The sequence below is a fragment of the Corapipo altera genome, unplaced genomic scaffold (assembly GCF_003945725.1).
Source record: "Corapipo altera isolate COAL_440 unplaced genomic scaffold, ASM394572v1 308, whole genome shotgun sequence".
NCBI lineage: Eukaryota > Metazoa > Chordata > Aves > Passeriformes > Pipridae > Corapipo > Corapipo altera.
In genome coordinates, this window is record NW_020884925.1 from 2,741,545 (window position 1) to 2,763,203 (window position 21,659).

Consider the following 21,659-nt stretch of genomic DNA (forward strand, 5'->3'; position numbering starts at 1 on the left):
ACCCTTTCTTGAGGTCTGAAGGAGATGGTAGTGGAAAAGAGGGACAGAAAATGTAGGGAATCATATACATGAGAAGAGACAAGCAGAGCAAATGACAAAAATAGATGTTGTCAGACTAGGCAGAATATAACCAGCTACTGTGTGTTTACATCAGTGATTTTACCCAAGAACAGAGTTCCCAGAGGCTCTGGTTGGGCTGCAGGCTGGGCTCTGTAGAATATTCTGTTTTCATGTTGCTCTGCTGAAGAGTTGCCCAAAGCCACTGCATGGAAATTCCCAGTCACCTTGCAGCCAGAAAGGTGTTTCCTCTTAAAGGCACAAGCTCTGAGAATCATCTTAATGGTGTGTGAGGCACCACCACAGTGTACACTACCAGCAAACACTTGGAAACTTGATCTCAGTTTGTAACTCAGCTGAAAATGCCCAGTTTCTGTACATCCTCTCCCATGTGTGCACCTCAGAATATGGAGAGTGCACAACCATACTGCAGTTTCAACTTCAAAACATGTAGTTCCCTCCCTGCCCCCTGGATATGGGTATAAGCTGTCATTTGCCAAGAAAACAGGGCTGTAGGTGTGTAATAATCCTTCTCACAATTTCTCTTATGATTAGAGACTGTGAAATGGTGATGCAGATTTAATTTTTTTAATTTAAAAAGTGGGATAACAGGAGCAAATTGCCTTAAGACTCAGTGGATGCTAAAAGGTTTCAGGGTTTCAAACAAGAAAAAGAAGAAAACTCCACTGGGGGTTGCTCTGTACAAAGCTGCTGCTGCTGTGGCAGCCCCTGCACTGCCAATTGCTGAGGTTAGGAGATGATTTAGAAGACATATTTTCATATCCTTGCCCTGTTCCTTTACTCTTCCCTCGGGATCCGGTGCTGGGGACAGAATATTAAGCTGAAGGGATTAGTGTGAGCCTGTGTGACCTGTCTTGCAGTCTTGCACTTACAATCAAGTGCGTGGGCCTTCTGTGCATTAGAATGAACTTGCCAAGGAACTGCTGAGTTAGGGCTGTGCCATGGCTCGGGAAGAGGATCTCTACCTCCCCTGGAGCCAGGAGGTTGTACCAGCTGCAGTGCTTGAGGCAAGGGCAAGCAGCCAGAACGCCTCAATCTGCCTGAATCGGGCTGGACTATTGAATGATGGTGTCCTTTGGCTGTTAGACAGCACTCAGAGGGAACTTTCATTTCTTGAGCTGGAAGCTGGAGTGTTTGTTTGCTACGTCCATGGTAACCAGCACCAGCTTCTTTTAGAAAGCCCTTCTTGGCTTTATTTAAAAATAAGAAATTGGATAAAAAGTGGCTACAGGATGTCTCCCTCACTGCAGCGTGTCTGCCTCGCTGGTGTGAGAGCTCTTAGAAACCTTCTGACACCTGTGGGCTCCCCATGGCCAGTTGTGACACTGCTGTGAAAGGCACAGTGAGGGCCTCCCTGAACTCAGCCTCACCTCCAGGGGCAGAGCTACAACCCTGTTCCCTGCTGGCTCTCGGGTCCAAGTGATCCTCACGTTTCTGATGCACAGCTGGAGACACAACGTGAGCCTCTTTTCCCGGGTCACAGTGTTGTATCCCTGCTGATACAGTGGAGTGTCCTGGGCTGCAGCTGCCCCTGCCAGGCACGAGCAGTGCTGGGCCCTGAGGGGTCAGCTCTCCATCAGAGGAGCTGCAATGATGGTGAGGGAACAGCCCTGGACAGCACACGGGAGGGGATCCTGATGACTGCTGTCACCTACAGCTTTCTCAAAGCAATGGAAAGTGGTCCCAGAGTTGTTGTTACATGCCAGTGACCCTTCCCTAATATCTTCCTTTTGAGTCAGCAGCTTATTTCTTCATCTGTGTCTTTCAGTAAATAAAACAGGGCAGTTGACTCTATTTATACATTAAGCTGAGTTCAGCAATTCGCTCCAAGGCAAAATTTTGGGGGAGAAGGGACAAGCCTGAATAAATGTTGAAATTGTTCTTTAATTTGATTCAAAACTAAAAGTTTTTAAAATATGGAGGAGGCTTGGGGGAGAACTGTTTTCTGCAGCGATAGCCGCTACCTCGTGCAGCATTCCATGGAATTCCCTGGGCTTCTCCCTGCATTTACTCATCATGCTTGTTCTCTGTGCCTTGTTGTGCCTGTCTTGACTGTGCTGAAGTGTCAACCTGGGCATTACAGTTGTTCCTGTTGAGGTCTTCTGGGTATTTTCTCGTACTGGAAGGGTTTGGGTGGTTGTTGTGCATGGATTTTTTATGTTCCCTTTATCAATTTTTCGAAAGAGTATCAGGTGCCTTCCTGATATTGAGAACTGCTGGGGTGTGAAGTAATTTCTCAGGAGAAGTGACAGAAAACCTTAGTATCCGAGATGTTTAAAAGATGGCTGAATTTAAGACCAGGGGATAATAATTTTGCATTAGAAAGAAAGTGACTGAGTGTTCTAAAATTAGTAATTCCTGCTTCTGTGCCATACATAGCATGGCACAGGAAGGTCTGTAAAACATTCTGCAAAAAAAACCTGGAAGCTGCTTTTGTTTCTGGTGGTTGCCAGTTGGAAGTTTTAGGTACAAATACATTAGACTTTATTTGAGAAATACTGCTACTTAAAGCTGCTTTTAAAGATGTGAACAGTCCTGTTCAGCCTGTCAAGTACTTGTATTACTATTAGGACTCAGTGTGCTAGATGATAATAGGAAGTCCTGTAAAGAGGAAGCACTTGGAAAAATGCACTGGGACAGTTGTAGCATACCCCTTTCAAGCTTTTCTTATTACAGGTAGTGCATAGATTCCCTCCCTCAAGTGTCCCTGAAGGACTGACCTTGGGAGCAGAACTGCTGCCAGTAATCAGTGTCATATAAACAAACACAAACTTCACATCGTGTCAACAGCATTAAACCCAAACATTTCATTTTCTTGAGTTGTTCCAGCCCTGAACAGACTTTAGGTTTCTCTGATTTTAAATCTTTGCTCTGGACAAATCCCCTTCATTGTCCATGTGTGTAATTCCTTAAACGACCAGAGGATGCTGGATGAGAGAAAGCCAAGTATCCTCTCTGCTTCAGGACAGCTAAAGTGAGACACTTGCTCTGACAAAAACATCAGTGCAAAGCTGGTCACTCCCCAGACCAGGCTGGGTTATGGAAACACAGTAAATCAGCTCTGCACCATGCTTTGTTGGTATATTCAGCCCTCCCCCTATGCCAAGCTATAAAATTGCTAGATCAAAGTGCAGCTGGGCCCAAGGCCAAACTTCCTCCAACTTGAAGCGAACTTGGATCCATATCCCAACTCCGGGACTTGGCTCTGCCTCTAAATCAAGCTTTCATAATCTCTTAGGAAAAGTCAGATCAATGAATTATCCACTAAGTCACTGAAGAGCAGCCAACCCTGGCTGTTGCTGAACACGTTTGCTCTGCCTGCCCTGCATTGCCAGTAAAGTGGAGCCTTCCTTTAATCCTGGAATGCTGATCTTTGGTTTGGGAAGAAGCCATCCATCCTTAATCTGATGTTTTAATTCTGGAATATTTCTTCTCCTCCTTCTTTCTCTTTGGTTAAGTCAGTGAATTGAGACACCAGGAAGGCAGAAGCCGTGTCCCAGGAACCTGGTTACCCCTGAGCACTGCTCAGGGGCAAGGCAGAGATGGACCCCTGGGAGGGGGAGAGCTTTGCACGTCCTCTGGAGAGAGCCTTAGTGCCCAGCTTCCCTGTCAGCCTGGATGGACCACCACCAAACCCACAGTCAGTGCCACGGGTGATTCCCTGGCACTTCCCTGCCGTGGCCATGCACAGCTTTGAGGTCAAGTTTTCCCCTAAAATATGAACAGGAAACCAGGCTTGCACTGAGAGTGATGAATGGACACGGGAAGGAGACTGCAATTACGGAATGAGATATGGGAGGGATGAGGGCAGCAGGCCCCAGGGATCAATAGAGCTGGTTTGTGTTTAGATTGAGGTCTTCTCTTTCAGGCTTGTCTTCTGTGACCTCACATCTTCATCCTCTGCCACCTTATTACTGTATTATTACTTGTTACAATAATGGCAAAATGTCTCATTATTGCTGCTGCCACCAATAATAGCAGCAGTTTATCAGCAGTGTTTATTAAGTTAAATTCCATGCCAACATACATCTTCCCCTCCCAACACAATTTATATGTGATTTAAGATCATAGTGGAGGAGACAGAGAAAAATATATGTCATCTTAGTGCATTTCAGTAGCTCCATTGATTTATTTCATATTAAGTCCCTTCAAAGAGATTTAAATTTTGTATTCCTAAGATAAGCATTTTTTCCTGCTGCAGAAACTGATTTTGGGGTTTTTGCACTTGGCATCTGTTCTGTCACAGTCTCTCAGGGTCCACCAGCTTCCCAGAATTGCCAAGCCACCATCCTAAACATTTCACAACCTTTTCCTTTCCCTTTCCCTTTTTCCCCCATCACTTAGTTTGCTTTTGGAAGCAAATATTAAACATTAAGAATCTTGAAATGAAAAAAATCTCAGGAAAGGACCTACTGGAAGTTTCCAAATAGAGATTTTGTGAATCCTTTTGTGAAGGACAATGGTGTTCCCCCACTTTTCCTGTACATTGTGAAGTGCTGTGTAACACACAGAAGTGAGCAGCTTGTGATCCCATTCATAGGCAAAACACAGGAGTCTGATATTTCTTCCAAAATCATTTTGTTTGCATGAATAATGAGAGTTCCTTACTTGATTTCTGTTTGTCCCCCTGCTTTTCGGGCGATTTGAATCAGCTCTTTCCCATATCTCTCTTCTGCTTGTGCTCTGTTAAAAGAAAAACTTGCTCAATTCCTCTTAGTGGTACCAGGATCACATTCACACAAATCTTGTATTTTTATCTGAGGTGAAAAACCACGGGGAATACAATTTATTTTATTTCTCCAATCCTAGTGCTGTCAGTTAACCTCTTAAATATTCGGGGTAAGCTATTTCCAGAAGAAATGAGGGGGAAATGAAGCCCACTGTCGTGGCTTTGATTACTGTGGAGTGCTCCATACAACTCTGCCCCCCAAATGTGGATTCAGTTGGAACAAGAGGTGCACAGAGCTGAGGTGAAGATGCTCAGAACACAGGACCTCCTTTGCAAAAGTAACCTAAAACTGATGGCTGACCTGATCCATTAAAATACTGGCTAGGAGAGGAGAAAAGAGTAGGTTCCACAGGATCCATTTAGGAGAGGTTTAGGAGAATACATGGGAGCCAGGAGTAGCAGGAATATATATAGAAACCTGAGGTGCTGCTTGAAGAGCTGCAGTGGAGGTGGAGGGGAAGGAGCCTTGCTGGTTGTTGGGTGAGGCCGGGGCAGTTCAGTGGAAGGGACAGTACGATGTGGTGCCTCACCTAAGGGGGAACTGTAACTGGTGACTCAGGACAGTGGTTCTGTTTCTATGGTTAATAAAGAAATACAAATATTTTCTCTTTTCCCCTCCCCCAACTCTGGAGGACATTTCTATTTTCTGTTCAAAAGAAGTATTTGTACTAAATATGTTACTTCCTTCCTCCTGGGTGCAAGACCAGGGTGGAACCAAGTTTTCAGTCTTTGAGTAACTGCTAAAAACTATTGAATGGTCAGTAATTAATAATGAACAGATAGCCCGGTGCTAGCATTTGGGAGAGGGATAATTTTCCCCCAGTCCAAGGAGATCAGTCAGGCTGGTGGACCAGCAGTGCTGGTCATACAGCAACCTACAGTCACCACAGCCCAGAGTGGAGGGTGTTCCTGGCCTCTGTCCTTGGCTCCCGTGTGTCTAACATTGCATGTGCTCTCAGTTAATTGCTCTTCTCCCACACTAGGAATTGCTGTGTTTTAGTGGGGTGTTCCTTCATCACTCCTTTGGGATTCCTTCTAGAGGAACAGGGTGCAAACTGCAGTGACAGGCCACACCAGTTCATTGTCATGTCAGATGAATGAAATGTCATCAAAATGGAAATATACTCCAGAGACACATAACAATGCAGAATAGATTAATTTTCTTCTGATCTTAGTAACGAGAAACACTTTTATGTCAGAGACTTTGCTTAATGCCAGTGCCTATACAGGAATGAGAATGACTCCAGTGCTGCAGTCCCAGTTTGTTTACTCAGTAAACAGTATATGATGGGAAAAAAGCATGGCCAGCTCTTAAGCCAGTCCCAGCTCCTGTAAAACCCTTGGGTCAAAAATCCCTGAAACCCCATGCACAGGACTGGACTATCCCAGAGTCAGAGGAATTTGGCAGGAGGCTGACACCCTCTCTTCACATCTTGGTGCTGCCTTTCCCACTTTTCAGCACACTTACACACAGCTTCTGGGTTTCCTTGCAGCCACCCAGAGCTGGAATGTATTTTGCGTTTTAAATCCAGGCTTTTGTTCTGGAATACAGCTGCCTTCTCACTCCCACACCACCCAGTCCCTTCTCCAGGCCAGGCAGGGGGATTTGTGGGTGGAAAGCTGATCCTGTGTTAGTGTGGCCAGGGCAGCTGGTTTCAGGACTCAGGGCAGCTGCTGCAGGAGTCCTTGTTGAAATTCCAGCATGAAGCCCATGGTATGGGCAGACTCTAGGAACAGAGATTCATCCCATCCTTTGATCTTCTCCCAGGTCATTCCCATGAATTACATGAGGACAAGCGGAAACAAATATCCAGCAGAAATAAACTGGAAATCATACCTTTCTCCTTAACTCAGTGCCCACTTCTCCTTTCCCTCCTCCCTCAACGTGCACGTACACACACATACACACACTCACTGGAATGTTTTGGGGGTGTAAAAAATCTCATGGAAACATTGAGGGTTGGACTTGATGATCTCAGAGGTCCCTTCCAATCCGGCTGATTCTATGATTTGCAAAATGACTGTACATGTATTTTTTATTTCTTTGTGGAAAGTCCGCCACAAACCAGGAAAAACCTTATCCTGCAAACTGCAGAAGCCTCTGTAATGTTTTGGAAAGAAACACAGGCATGTGCAGCATCCAATGCAGAGTTCCACTGCCTGAAGCCTGCAGTGTAGTTCTGATCCCTGAAAGTTATGAGGCACAGAGGAGCTATTTTAAACATTTGCAGCTAAGCTGCCGTCAGGCAGATGTGACTTCAGGACTGTGATGTGCACCAGTATAAAAGGTTTCCACTGGTGGTCAAGAAAAGCAATTCAAATAGCTTCAGGTTTTGAAGGGAGACTCTTCACAAGCTGTGAAACACTCACCTTTCAGTCTTAGAGCTTGTAAAGTGCCAGGGCTTGAAAAACAGCCTTCAGAAGAACCCCCTGAACCAAAAAAACTACATGGGGACAGCACAGAGAGAAAAAGCAGGCTGTGACTGAGGAAGGCAGAGCAATATTCCTAAGGAGACAGTGCTGAGATGAGCTGCTGTGTATATAATCCATACTGTGTGGCCTTTCCTACATGTCATGCCTGAGCATGTGTGTGCCTCATGCTACATGTTGAAACTGTTTTGAAGCCACCAAATTTCAGATTTATTTTCCTAAGTCAGAAGTACAGAAATGAATGGCAAAGGAGCCCGAGCAGCAGTGTAATATATTTTCTCACCCTCAAAATTGTCAGCTGTCCATAGCTGCTGCTGAGCAGCACCACAAGAAGCAGGTGAGGAGGGACACAAACTACAGCATTGTTACTCAAAGCCTGGTAAGGTTGGCAAATGATGTGGGCTGGCTTGGGTGTCTGGGGAAGGCTTTAGGCAGCATTTTATGTAGCTCTCTGTATTTGAAAAATGGCTCATTTTTGGTAGTGGCAGGAAACTGAAACAGTGCTTGTGGCAATAGCACGTTCAAAGAGAAACAGAAATGTGCAAGTCATTTTTTCCTGTAAAAGGGGAAACTTAGAAATGCCACATGTGGATGTTTGTGCTGCCGTGGGATCGGGAGCGATAATGACTGAGGTCTTAACGGAGCTCTGGGTTTCTGACTCCTTCAACCTCCTCTTCCCTTCTCAAATCTGAGATTTCTATTTGCTATGTACCTTCACAAAGCACATCACAAGGCTGGGGTTTCAATCAGGCTTTTCTATGTAAACTCATATCACTACCTAATCAGAACCAGGCTACCATTCCTTTCCAGACGCCAAAGAGGAAAGAAAAAGGAGCCTGTTCACACTTTTTTCACTCTGTTTTTCATACCTCTGCTTGAGCAAATCCTCCACATCTTTGCACATCTTCTTCCCCTCCAGCAGGCGCTGTACGAGCACCTCGTAGCCAGTGTGGAAGGTGAATTCCTTGCACTGAGGACAGAAAGGAAAAGAATTGAGCTGATTTGGGCACAACAGTTTGCAGGTTTAACAGATACCAACTCTGTCATATGGAGCAAATTTCTGGAAAATCCAAATGGACCTTTAGATTAGCCCAGGGCTAAGGGCACAGGTAGGGGTGCCGTTTCTCCAAAGTGAAAATCTGTAAAAGTTTTTATCAAATCAACTTTGTTTTTTAACACTGAAAAAGATTTGTGAAGTGGGTCACAAGCCTTGCTGTGTGGAAAGTGGCACTAGCTGTCTTTTTGGGGAAGTCATGTTTAGCCTTGGGTGTGGGACCCCTGCAGAGCAGAGATGTATTGTAGCTGTTAAGAACAACAGCTCCTCTTACCACATGTTTTCTGAAAAGAATAGTCAGAGTCAACTCAGTACAAGTATTGATCCGTGGGGTGGTGACTGTGCCACCCAGCCAGTGGAGTGTGTTCAGATGAGGATTTGTAACACAGGGAGAAAGGATTTCTCCTGTACTCCTGGTCCTCCCACTGCCTCACAAGGACTGGGACAAGCCATTTTTCCTTAGAGTGCCTCAGTTAAGCAGTCCAGAGTGATAATGTTATTGAAAATGCAGTGGTGAATGTTGCCTGAGCTTTATGTTACAGCATTATGGCAAAATCACAGGCTGTGTAACCATAAAGGGAATGAGTGTGTTCCTTCCCTCAAGCACTTTATCTACAATACAAATGCTTATATATGAACTGAATGCAGTTTATACATCCATCCACTGTCCCCTAAGTAGTTACCATTTAACAAATGAGTTACTTTATTGCTTTCCACCATGACTGTGAAGAAGGCAGCTGCTTAAGTTTTGGGACTTGGAAAAGATCCTCTGGCAAGCAACTGCTGGGCACTTGAGCTTTGCTTCCCTATTGCTGGGACTGGAGAGGACAGGGGAACACTGAGGATGGATGGTGCTGGTTGATGGCAGCCTTGGGGCTGCTCACCTGGGCCCTGGGGCTTCTGTGGAGATTTGCAGACCTGGGAGTGGGGTTTTTTTGCTTCTTCAAGAGCCAGGATAAATTTCTGCAGATAATCTCTGTAAACCTACAGGTTGTAGTAACATTTCCAGTGCTACAGTTTCTTGACAGCAGAAATTCCTTCTTCCCTAATGGACATTCTTATCAGGAGCAGAGGGGAGAAAGAAAAGACAGTTGGATAATGGTCCAGAGGAGACAGACAAATGGCTCTACCAGAGCCAGGAGAGATAATGATGTAGATAAAAGCATATGGAGACGGTGCAATGGACCCACTGTTATCATTGTTGCAACCACAGGACAATGATAGGATCACCCCTTAAGAAACAGGATCTCAAACCCAAAACATTAGTTTTCCTAATGTTTCCAAGGGCAAGTTACACACATAGATCCCAGGGAGGGATCCTGCTGTGGAATAAATGAGAAGCAGCAAGCTTTGCCATTCACAGAGGAAAGTAGGAGAGGTTCTTGATAATATCCTGGCAATGGACTCATCACTTCCCCCCCCTTCTTTTTTTTGAGAACATTCCAATGGCAGAAGGCATCACTGCTGTAAAAAAAAAAATTCTTATAAATGGCTCCCTCTGCCTGGCAGAAACTCTGCTCAGACGCTCCACAACCAGCTCACAGTCCCAGCATTTTGATTATATATTTCCAGATGCAATTAGCTACCTCCCATAGCTGAGTACACAGCTTCCTTGTCCCAGAAATGCTGCCCAGAGGTAAATGAAAACATCATATGGGTTGGTATCAGCCCAGCAGTCAGCCACTGCCACAGGCAGCAGAGGGAGAGCAATAACCACTCTGTGAAGTTCCTCTGCTCTTTCTGTTCAACATCTCTTTTTTCAGCAAATTCTAGAACTCACTTGGTGTCTCCCCCAGCTCTTTTAAACTGGCACAGTTGTTGTAGTGAAAGGATGGCAAATTTTGTACAACTTACTAAGTTCTCTAACCACAGAATGCAGCACCAGCTCGTTATCAACCCAGACCCACCCCCACAAACACAGCAGTGTGCTGGGGGTCAGCCTGCTGAGCATGACCCTCCCAGGGCCTGACAAAACCACCTAATGGACTCGACCCAGCCTTCTGGACATCCTGCTCTAAGCCATGAAACGCCAGGGGAAGAAACAATGCCATATTAAAAACAGCCAGCACCTCACTCCACAGTTTTGCCTTCTGTCCCTTGCCTGCTAACAGGAGTAAGAGCTGACCTTGTTATAAATGGAGCCACTGCAGCCGCCTCCAAAGGAGAGCTGGAATCTCCTCCGATGGAGGCACCAGTTCTTGCCTGCCAGATTCATCTGGGTGTTGCCCCTCTGGTTAGCCCTTGGAGAGAGATTTGGCTCCAGCTAAACACAGGGCTAAAAAGGACTTCCTACCACAGGCACTCATTTAATCTACCTTCATTTTGGAGGGGGATCCATCTCAAAATTTGCTTTATTGTCCTTGCTATGTGTTCCTGAAGAATGTGGAAGCCCTGTTTCAGAAACCAAAGGATTTGAAATCTAAACCAGGCCTCCCAGGCAGCAGATCTGGCTGTGGTCTGAACAGCACATGCCACTGACATGTCACAGGCTGCAGAGGGGGGGAGAGGAAATGTCGACAGCCCAGGTTCAGATAAGTGTGAGCTGCTACGGTTGCTCGTCCTGCAACATTGCTTCTGAATTTCCAACCACAATGGAGTCACAAATCATTTAGGTCTAAGTTTACTTACACAAACATTTCACAGAATCACAGAATCAACTAGGTTGGAAAAGACCTCTGAGATCATCAAGTCCAACCTTTGATCCAAAACCACCTTGTCAACTGCACCATGGCACTGAGGCCACATCCAGGCTCTTCTTAAACACCTCCAAGGACAGTGACTCCACTCTCTCCCTGGGCAGCCCATTCCAATGGCTGATCACTCTCTCTGTAAACATTTCTTCCTAATATTCAACCTAAACCTCCCCTGGCACAGCTCAAGACTGTGCCCTCTTGTCCTACTGCTGCTTCCTGGGAGAAGAGACCGATCCCCACCTGGCTACACCCTCCTGTCAGGGAGTTGTAGAGAGTGAGGAGGTCTCCCCTGAGCCTCCTCTTCTCCAGGCTGAGCCCCCCCAGCTCCCTCAGCCTCTCCACATAGGACTTGTGCTCCAGTCCCTTCCCCAGCCTCGTTGCTCTTCTCTGGACCTGTTCCAGCCCCTCAATGTCCTTCCTGAGCTGAGGGCCCAGAGCTGGACACAGCACTCCAGGGGTGGCCTCACCAGCACTGAGTCCAGGGGAAGAATCACTTCCCTGCTCCTGCTGCCACACTGTTCCTGAGACATTTCAACAGCTCTATTTCTTCTTTCACATGTTGTACAACTGCATCCCCTCTCAAACTCTTCTTGCATCCAAACAAACCTCCTTTGCCCTTTCCTGACATACTATTTTTTCCTTTCATTGATTCCCATGTGTCATTATAGCCCCTGTTCAAGGCTGAATAAATCCCTGTTGAACAAGGACGATGCTTTACCCCTCCAGTAAAGACTAACTGATGCTTTGTACCATGGCATTAATGTCTGCTCTCTGAGAAACACTTCTGGTACATCAGAGGATTGCATTTGCCTTCTTCCACTATCAAATCATAGCAGTGACACCTAACTGAGCTATGATCTATGGATATGCCTGCAATTCTCTCCTCTCCTGCTGTTTTATTTAACAAGGTCCCAGAGTGTATTGGACTTTTTTTGCTACTGATCTCTTACTCTCACTTGGTACTTTGAAACTTTGATTTTTATCTGCTTTCTGTTACCCCAGGCCTGAAGGTTATCAGATACCTCTTGTACAGTACTTCATTCTACCTGTTTGTTTCAACCACAGCTATTTCCAGCCTGTTCTTCCTGTCTTAGCCAGTATCCAATGAATATATTGAATAACAATGATCCTGAGACCAGCTCTTGAGATTCTTTCCTCCAGATCCAGCATTTCCATTTTGGCACAAGCCTCCAGCATCTCCCCCAGATCAGTGTCTTTGCACTTTATGGTTCTCCTTCTCCTGCTCTGTTCAGTCCTCTTTTGTTTTTCTTCTCTACTTTCTTGAGGATTTCCTGTGTAGCACCATAACAGACCCACACTTTCTTTGTCAAGACAATCAGACAGCAAGATTGTATCTCATTAAACAACCATCTAGTCTTGCTGAGCTGTCTTGCCTCTATTCTATTTTCCATTTACCATTTTGTGTTATAATTAGCACCCACACTGAATGGTTTTGCAAAGGCTTTTAAGCTGCACTACACAGACAGTGCTTGGTACCTCTCAGCTGGGACTTTGTGATAATTGTAACAGCTAATGAATAGTCAAAGAACTATTTTTTTTTTTTTAGAAATCAGAAAAATGCTATAATTAGATAGTAAATGTAGTCATTAAATGTGTAAAACATCATTTGCTTATACCAAAATCTAGGTGGTTGCTAGGAAGAGGGTGATTTGACTCACCACCAGTAATTTCTCTCATTGCCAAGAAAGGGATTCCATCAGTCAAAGCGTGTGTGGCCATGAAAGAGGATTTAATCTTTGTTACTTTAATTAAAGAGATTAGTTATTCCTTGTTGTCCAACAGACCTATAATCACTGGTAAGACAGTGCTTGACACAGGGATTTCAGTGTTGCAGACAGAGTCCTGTTGTCCTGAGGTTCATCCATTAGTGCTGTACATGTGTCTCTGTACCTGAGCCCGGGGTTTTCCTTCTCCTGGGGAAAATCCCAGCTAATGGAGAGGCAGCATCTCCTCTCTCCTGCCCAGATGTTGCTGCCCTCAGTGCAATGAGCAGCACTATTCCTCCAGAGACAAAAGGAACATCAAAGAGGGTATGTGACTGAAAAACACAACTTCCATGCTCTGGTTTAACCAGAATAGCTTTTCCTGGAATACCTGAAAGGAGGTATGGGAGACTGCAAGCAGAGGTGTTGACAGTAAGCACACTAGGATAGCTTCCTTCTTTCCAATTCTTTTTCCCTTAGAGGCCTAACAATGCTGCTCCCTCCCATTAGCACTCTTCTAAGAGATCTGTGCCTTGGGACTGCCTGGTAGGAGTTTCTGCATAGGTAATGACACAGGTAAACAACGGGATTTAATTGGGGGAGAGACTCTTCATGGCTGGCTCTGAGCTGCATCCTGCAGCCATCAGGGAGAGGCTCCAAGGATTGTGATTTGGTGAGGAATGTGCAAGGGAAGGCTGATGGGGTCAGTTCCCTGCCCAGAGGGTAGAAAGTTCAGTACTGACATTGCTGGGGTGACACAGTTTCACTAAGAACCAGCCTCACTGCAGAGCATATTCCTCTGAGCCTTGTGCTGCTGGGTGCCCAGAGGGGACTGAAAAGCTTTTGGAAGAGCCAGTGTCTACATTCTGAAGTGGCAAGGTTGCTGTTGCAATAATATCAAGGAAGAGAGATTGAAATGCTGGTTTGGTAACTGAAGCACAGTTTTAGTAAGTGGCTTTTACAATGGACTGAACTGCAGCAAAACTACCCAAACCTGTGTGCAAAGCACTTGCACATCCAGCTGGGAATGGTCAGAAAGGTACATGAACTGCTCCAGTCCTTGTGGCTCTGCTGTAGGAACTGTGGCTTTTCTGTTGTGGCTGGATTTCTTGGAGCATTTCTAACCATCCTGGGACCTGGCTTGCCCGTCCAGGACTTTATTTGGAGGTAGTCTACATACCACAACTCAAACCTCTGCCTGCTCCTGCAGGACAAGCCGGCCTGTCAGGATCTCAGCATCTGCCCCAGGGCAGTCCTGGCAGCTCTGCAGCCCTGTGTGCTGTTTGGGGAGTGCCCCCAGCTGCACCTTGGCTCCCTGCAGAGCTCTGGGAGCTGCAGCTCTGGCTGGCAGCAGGAAAGGCCTCGGCACCTCCACTGCAAAGCCTGCCAGGAACTGGGTCCGGGTGGTACCTGGGGAGAGGCAGTGCCCCCACCCTGATGGAGAAGAAGGGCTGGAAAAGAAATAACTACTCTGGGTGCATTGCTTGGTACATGGTAGGACAGTGCTGAGCTACTGTGGTGGTAAAAACAGCATCAAAATCCACAGTTACCTGGTTTGCACCTCTCAGATGGGCCGGGCTGCAGTGCTACTGCCACAAGCACTGACAGTCATAGCACAGCTATCAGGGGTTATTTTAGACTAATGAGCCTTCATTTAGGAATTATTTTAAATGTCCTATCGGCTCATACTAAAAAAAATATTTAAAAATCCCCACACTTTCTCTTAAATATGAAAGTATTTAGCTGTAAAAGTTCATTCCTTGTCTTTGCTCTTAATATTTTTCCAAGGCTGAGATCAGAATTGTTCTCAAGTGGTTTTGGACTAAAAATGCTAAATGTTGCTAACTCATTCAAATAAAGGGTCCATACAAATTTTCAAAACAGAAAAATAATTGGAACTAAATCTGTTATGGGTATCTTTGGAATTTTTCTCTAAATTCAACTTTTTTTGCATCATATCTTGTTTAGTTTAGGTAAGCTCATAACAGTTTTAGTAAGGTAAAAAATTAAGATTCGCTTTTCCAAAGCCAAAAAGGAAATAACTACCAATGAGAGGAGGAAGTTTAGAGAGAACAGGGAACGGTGAGTTTTGAACAAGCATCATTCTGCCAATATATTTTCCAAGAAATATATTTGTAAGAAATCCTTTCTATGCACACACATGATACCTCAGTCCTGGACTAAAAGTAAGTTGTTCTGAGTGAGTGGTATCAATTAATTATATCATTGCATCATACCACTGTGTAGTGGCCCTGCTTAGAAAGAGTGTTTCTAGGTCTTGTTCTCTTGATCTGCCACTCTCCTTGTCAAGTGCTCTACCAAGGGCTTAGAGCTGTAGGTGAACAGCAAACAGATCTAATATCCAACAGTCAAACATGATTTATAATCTCAAAGTACATGCTAGGATATTTCCTACCATGCTGTGGCCTTTCACTGTAATTGAATCACTTGCTTTACATTTTATGTTTTGTGTTTTTTCCCCTGGTATACTTTAAAATCTCCTAGTATTTCGAGAAATATATTCATGAGATGAAGTGTCTCAGGAATTTTACTGCTCTCTTTCTGTGCTGTTCAAGCTGTCCTGAAATAAACAGTGAAATAAAAAGAGATAGCAGTAAGAACTGCTATTTTATGCCTCTGATGTCCAAGTGAATGTTTAAATCCCATCTCCAGCTCTGCTGTGGTTCAGAGGGGGTTGTGCCTGGTGCAATAAGAAGTGATTTGGTGTTTAGTGCTTCCTGTTCCACGAGAGGCCATCCCAGCTCTGCTCTGCACCCCTGGGACGTGACAGAGCCTTTCTGCAAAACCAAACCCCGGGTTCTCAGCCTGACCCTCCACTGCCTTGTCCTGGAAACCTGTCAGCACCCGACAAGGCAGCTGAGCAACAGAATAAAGAGCTGAGCCCACACCTGGGGGAAGGTCATCCTGTCCAGAACAGAACCTCAGCTGAAACATCCTCCCCTGAGCAGTGCTGGGTGTGACACGAGTCCTTTGCTAGAAATGCTCATGTGACAATGAACTGGTTAAGGAGCTTAAAAGCCTTTGACTGTGCTGTGTACTGCTGTACTGTGCAACAGCTCCTTTTTCCTGCTGGTTGAAACTGGTTGGAGTGGGTGGGAATTTGATGGCAGCTTGTGTTCTCCAAGACTGAACTGACTACAGAATTTATACAAGCTTAAAAACACAATACTTTTTTTAAAAGTATATGATTTTTTTTCCCATATAAGCAGAAAAAGCAAGGACGAGTAGGTGGTTTGGAGCTGGTTCTACAACATTTCTGTCACTTCTTGTAAATTCACTCTGCATCAGAAACAAAAATGTTTGCTCAGGATGTAGGTGGCTACCTTGGGACTTTCTGTGATAATTTCAGGAGTTGACTTGGGCATTTTCCACATGAGGCTTAGTTTGCAGTTTTACTGCACCCTGTTACCTAAACCTGAGATGCAGTACTTTTCAAGGGGAGCAAGTGGTGTTTATTGCCAGACATAGCATAGAATGGGACCTTCAAAAATCAAAGGGAAAAATCATTGCCTCTGTACCATTCCAGTTGCTGAGCTGTTTGATTGCCATCTCCCACTGCCCCTGTAGCAAGACAGGCTTCAACTTCAAATGAAAGCAAAGATCCTCGTCAGACTTCAAACCTGCAGCAGCTGGGATACCCAGAAATAAAACTGAAATTGAGATTTCACAAACTACACAATAGCATAGCAAAACTGGTAACACTGAGCAAACAAGTAGCTTCCCAGTGGTCTTTTGGTCTTGACATTGCTAATTTTTTTTCTGAGAAGGAAATGGTTGTTTTAGAGTTCTGCTGACAGAGGAATTTGCTTCTCAGCTTCCTGAGCCCTTGTCCTCCTCCCTGGCATCCTGGACCGCTCATGTGTTATGTATTAGGCATTCTTATAGTCACAGCATGTTGTTGGGCTCTCGTCACGTTTTACTCACCCCATGGTTTGCACAGCTACAAAGTGATGGCTGCACAACAGCCTCCTTCACTTGTGCAGGTGAAGTCTGCTGCCTGGCAGACTAATGACACACAGGGAACAGGCTTGGAAAGTCTCAATTCCAGTCTAATAAAGGGACTCTGTGCTTATTAACTCCATTTTAGGATCCCTTCTTAATAATTTGATTAAATAATATTCTGAGAATGCACAGTGTTTTCTAGGGAAGAAAAACCGTAGCTTCATTTTTGGTCTCTTTGTCAAGAGTACAAATGTTCTGTTTTTCTTTGCATAGCAGTGTTTTTACATCTCACAGCGTGATTAACCACAAAATCAGTCCTTCAAGCTTTAGCCAGAACACTGGAGAACGTAATAGTGACCTCTGAACTCTCATCTTCTTTCAAACATTTCATAGAAGGAGCTTTGCCTTTGGGAAGGCAGAAATAGAGCTTCGCAGACATGCCAGAGATTCTCCTCCATTCAGCTGCCTGTCTCTCATAATGGCTCAGTTTAGGAACCCTTCACAAAATGCACGAGCAAAGTCAGGAAATGGAAACCTTGTGCTGTCCTGTTTAGCAAGAACACCTTCTTTGTACTGAGTAGCAGAAGAGCATCTCTTTTATTTGAAATGCTGCCATTTATTGTTTCATTTCAAGTATGGTAAAGCAGCCAGGGAAAACAGGGCACTTTCTCTTGAATTGCACGTTTTACCAGGTTGAGATCATCCTTTTTTCCCCCTTTCCACGAGTTTTTGCTGACTTCAGCCTTGACCTGAAGCTTTTGCAGGGAGGGATCTCTGACCACCTTCAGGCCATGGCATGCTCCTACTGCACAGCAGTTCACACCCCTGGTGCTCCTGTGCCAGCAGGAGAAAGGAGCCAGCAGACAGAGATGCATCACAACAAGAAGGGTGACAAAAAGCCAGGAATCCATTCAGGAAATCCAGATAGAACAAACTTCTGGAACACCTTTGTGATGGGGATAGTGGGAAATGGGACAGGGGGAAGCAGAATCCCTCACCAGTTTTAAATGAGAGCCTGAGGTGGCTCTATGACACAGGTTTGAGGGGGCAGCATCCCTTTATATTTTCTCCATGTGGTGACTTTAGACAACAGTTTAACCCATAAAGTAAGATGGATTCTTCTTGGGGGCCAACAGAGAGGCCAGAAGCAAGCACTTCCACATGTCTTTCCCAAGGCACAGCACTGTTTGGCCATAGTCCTTCCAGAACATGACAGATAAATGTGTCAGTGGTGAAATCAGACATTGCTTCAGTCTCTTATTAAATAACATTACCAACACAAGAGAAACTGGAAGTAAAATAAGGAGAAATAGAATCTTACAAGTAGAGGATACTTCTGTTCTATACAAAATAATGGTCAGAGATTACTTTTGTTTCTATTCCTCTTTAGTTCATCCACTTCCAGGTCCCTTCTCTGTTACAAGAGAGCTCCTCTCCTGCAAGCACCGTGGGCTCAGTCCCAGGCCAGTGTGAGGCAACCTGGAACAACCCTGACTTGCCCAGGGACAGAGGCAGCTGTTCACCAGGTCTTGTAGAGCCATAGGCAACAGGCCTGCTTATTAGTTGGTACATTAATTTCTTTAAAAAAAACTATATATCTTTCTCCTCCTTGTCTTAAAAAGCTTAGACTTGTTTCCTGTTAGTCCTGAGAAAGGCACTAAATACAGCACACTGCTGCACCCACATTGAGCCAGACATTTTGTTAGTGGTCTTTCCTGGCACATGGAGAAGGGTAAAACTTGAGGAAATATTCCCAGAGTCTTGCTGCACAAGGGGAATGAATTAGAGGTTTACTTCACTTCTTAGTGAGGATTATTCCAGTAGCTGTGTTACCACTTCCATTTTACGTGAGATCTTCACCACCTCAACAATCACTTTCAACATATCCCATTACTCAATAGGATGCAACATATTCTTACACTCCATAGTGTGGTGTGTGACAAAGACCTGGGGAATTGTGCAATCCAACAGAACAAAAACAGCTTTAGGTTTTTAGAAATTCTTAAAACAGGAGGGTTTCATGTCAGTAAAGTCAAGCAGTTTGTCCAGGTGGGAGAACTGTGCCAGTATCACACTACCTTCAGGCAGGCACTTCTCTGTGTTTGCTCCCACCTGCATAAATGTCTGTCCTGCCTTATACAAAAATAACTAAAAATGGATTAATGCTGGTATTTTGAAGAATTGCTGAATCAACTCCAGAGGTTTGGGAAATGGGCAAGCTCTACCTAAGTGTGTACACACACCAGCATAGCTACTGCTGAACCCTTTGGGCTGTTAAAACTGTTGCATCAGCCCGACTGTTACACACAAGGTGTCCAATCACTCACAGCTGCCTCGTCCATTAACTGGCAAAATTCATGAGTTTCTCCTACAAAAGGAACTGTTATCACTTCTAGAGCAGAGTGAGACACAGTTTTCTTGCCCTGCAAATTATTATATAAGATTTTAAAAGTCCATATTTCACCTCTAGAGAACTGCAACAGAAAACAACAAAAATCCACATTCACATTGATATAACAAATAAATTCCCTCTGGATCGAGCAGATCTGATTGAGACATCCCCCTGCCTCAGCTGGCACACCATCCCCCATCCACTGCCTGTCCAGGGAAGAGGAATGTCATTTTAATCTCTCCTTTCTCCAGCTGTTTAACTTGTGGATGAATCTGGTGGGATGAGGGAAGACATTCCTGGACTCCAGGTGCAGGTAATGGGCTGTGGGCAGTGAAAGCTCCAGTTCCTGTTCCTGGCTGTGTCTTCCCCCTGCAGAGCTCCCAGAACCACAGAGGGTTTTGTGAGTCTGGTCCCCTCCTCTTTGGTTAGAAACTGCACTTAATCCTCCATCTCCAGAGAAAGCCTTCACCAGATGTGAACTTTTTCATCCCCACTCAGCTTTACCTTCCGAAACAGCTCCCCAGTAAAACTGGGGGGGTTTTGTGTTTTCCCGTAAAAAAAGGTTTTGTCAAAACCACAAGTCCTAACCAGGTGTGCAGCCAGGGCAGGTGCCCCCTTTCCTTCTCCTGGCCTTCCTGGGGATTCCCATCCTGCTGAGCAGCAGCCCCAGGGCTGTTTGTCCGTCCTGACTCGTTAATAACCCTGCAGTAATTACAGCACTGAAGTGATGAGACTCAGACCTCAGGGCTGCTGACCATCTATTTTCCTCTTTTCTTTGTTCTCCACGCTTTATTTTTTATTTTTCTTTCATTTTAGGAATAGATTAGGCCTGGAGAAATTGAGAGCAGCACCAAATAGCTTTTTGATTTGAAAAGCTCTTATTTTAAAGAAAAAAAAAGCTTGTCTTTGTTTATTTATTTACCTGAATGGAACAACAGAAGCTGTATCTCTAAGCTAGACTGAGCTGGTACGTTTTCACTTTATTCTCAAGACTGTTACTTTTCATTTCAAGCAAAGACAAAGTTGCAACAAGAACTATGGAACTTTTCAATTCCTCAATCTCGTTCAGTGACATTTTTCCACCACTTTAAAGAAGTACTAAACTCCGTTTATAGTAAGGGAGCAGTTCTTTGGAGAACTGAAAAGCTGTTGGGATCTAGATGCACGTTTTCAACGTGATTTTGTTTCTTCACCTCAACACCCTGAGTGATCCCTATGCAGAGCCCTCCCCTCATCCCAGCCTCAAATCCCCAAACTTTTACTGAACAGCACAGTGAACTTTGTACATTATTGCAGTGTGGCTGCTGAGAAAAGTTTTATTACAAAACCTAGATTAAACTGGGATGAAACTAGTGTTTTCTGTGCCATCTGCCAGCTAGAATCTGCCTTGCCACATTATGGCGTGAAAATGAAATCAGAAGAAGGGCTTTTTGAGCTAAAAGGAGCTGAAATATAAGTAAGCAGCCTGACTTGCCTTTCACACAAGCATGCAATGAGTGTAACTGGATTGAAGCTCCAGGTCTTGCCCTGTGCCTGCAAAGCAGCACAAGGTCCCCAGCCAGTGAGTGTAAATTCTGAAGGAAGACAAGCAGGAGTGTGAGACTTGTGGAGGGAAAGGGGCGGGCTGGGAATCACCCAGTCCTGCTGGGAAAATATGTGTGGAAATGAGATTCACAGGGAGACTCTCAGATTCACCCTGGAGAATCTGTCATGGGAGGAGAGGCTGAGAGAGCTGGGACTGCTCAGCCTGCAGAAGAGCTGGCTTAGTGTGTATAAATACCTGCAGGGGGAGGAGGGGAGATGGAGCCAGGGCTTCTCAGGGGGAACCAGGGACAGGGCAAGAGGCAGTGGGCACTTGTTGAAATTCTAAAAATCCTGTTTAAGCATAAGAAGGTTTTTTTGCTGTAAGGACGGTGAGACACTGCAACAGTTTGCCCAAGAGAGGCTGTGGAGTCTCCATTTGTGGAGACACTCAAAGCTTGGTGCTGCACAAGGTGCTGTGACCGGCCCTGTGCTGGCTGGAGATCTCCCCTTCCAACCTCGGCCATTCTGTGACTCTGCCACCAGAAAATGCACCTCAACAGGCTGCTTTAGCAAGCCAGAGGACACCCTCTTTGATCTCTGTTTGAGGCTCCATTTCAAGCTGTGTGTGACAAGTGCTCATTTAGGTGCTGTTCTGCTCCTTAGATGTGTCTGTGTACGTGCGGTGAAAAGAGAGTCGGTGACTCATCTACTCCATATTTCAAATACATACTCATGGCACAGTTAAAGTTGGCATAAATAAGAATCCTCCATTTCTCTGAGCCCAAGCAAAACCAAACAACTTTTGCAGAGCAGGATGGGTCCAAATGAACCAGATACAACTGTGTAAAAATATTAACAAATTTGTCACATTGACTTTCTTCATTAATCAACCAATTTAAATAGTCAAACCCCCTCATCTGCAGCATGGCCATCAGAAAACTGTAATAAAATGTATTTAACTGTCTGATTATTTCAGTCACTGACCTAACATGAACTTGCTGTAGACCCATTCATCTAGTGTTCGTTCATTTGAGCTTCATTTTAGCTGTTGTGCTCTGCTCAGCAGTGACTT

The 21,659-nt window shown here is 44.9% G+C and overlaps 1 protein-coding gene across 2 annotated transcripts in view; it reads right to left on the reverse strand.

Moving 5' to 3' along the window:
- PSTPIP1 (proline-serine-threonine phosphatase interacting protein 1) overlaps positions 1-21,659 on the reverse strand; it is a 52,353-nt gene that overhangs the window by 24,604 nt on the left and 6,090 nt on the right. For both annotated transcript variants that reach the window (XM_027657684.1, XM_027657683.1), the window contains exons 3-4: positions 8,107-8,207; positions 4,687-4,761 (exon numbers count right to left, since the gene is read on the reverse strand). In XM_027657684.1, the coding sequence (XP_027513485.1) occupies positions 4,687-4,761; positions 8,107-8,207 (176 nt within the window). The remainder of the gene's footprint in view (positions 1-4,686; positions 4,762-8,106; positions 8,208-21,659) is intronic.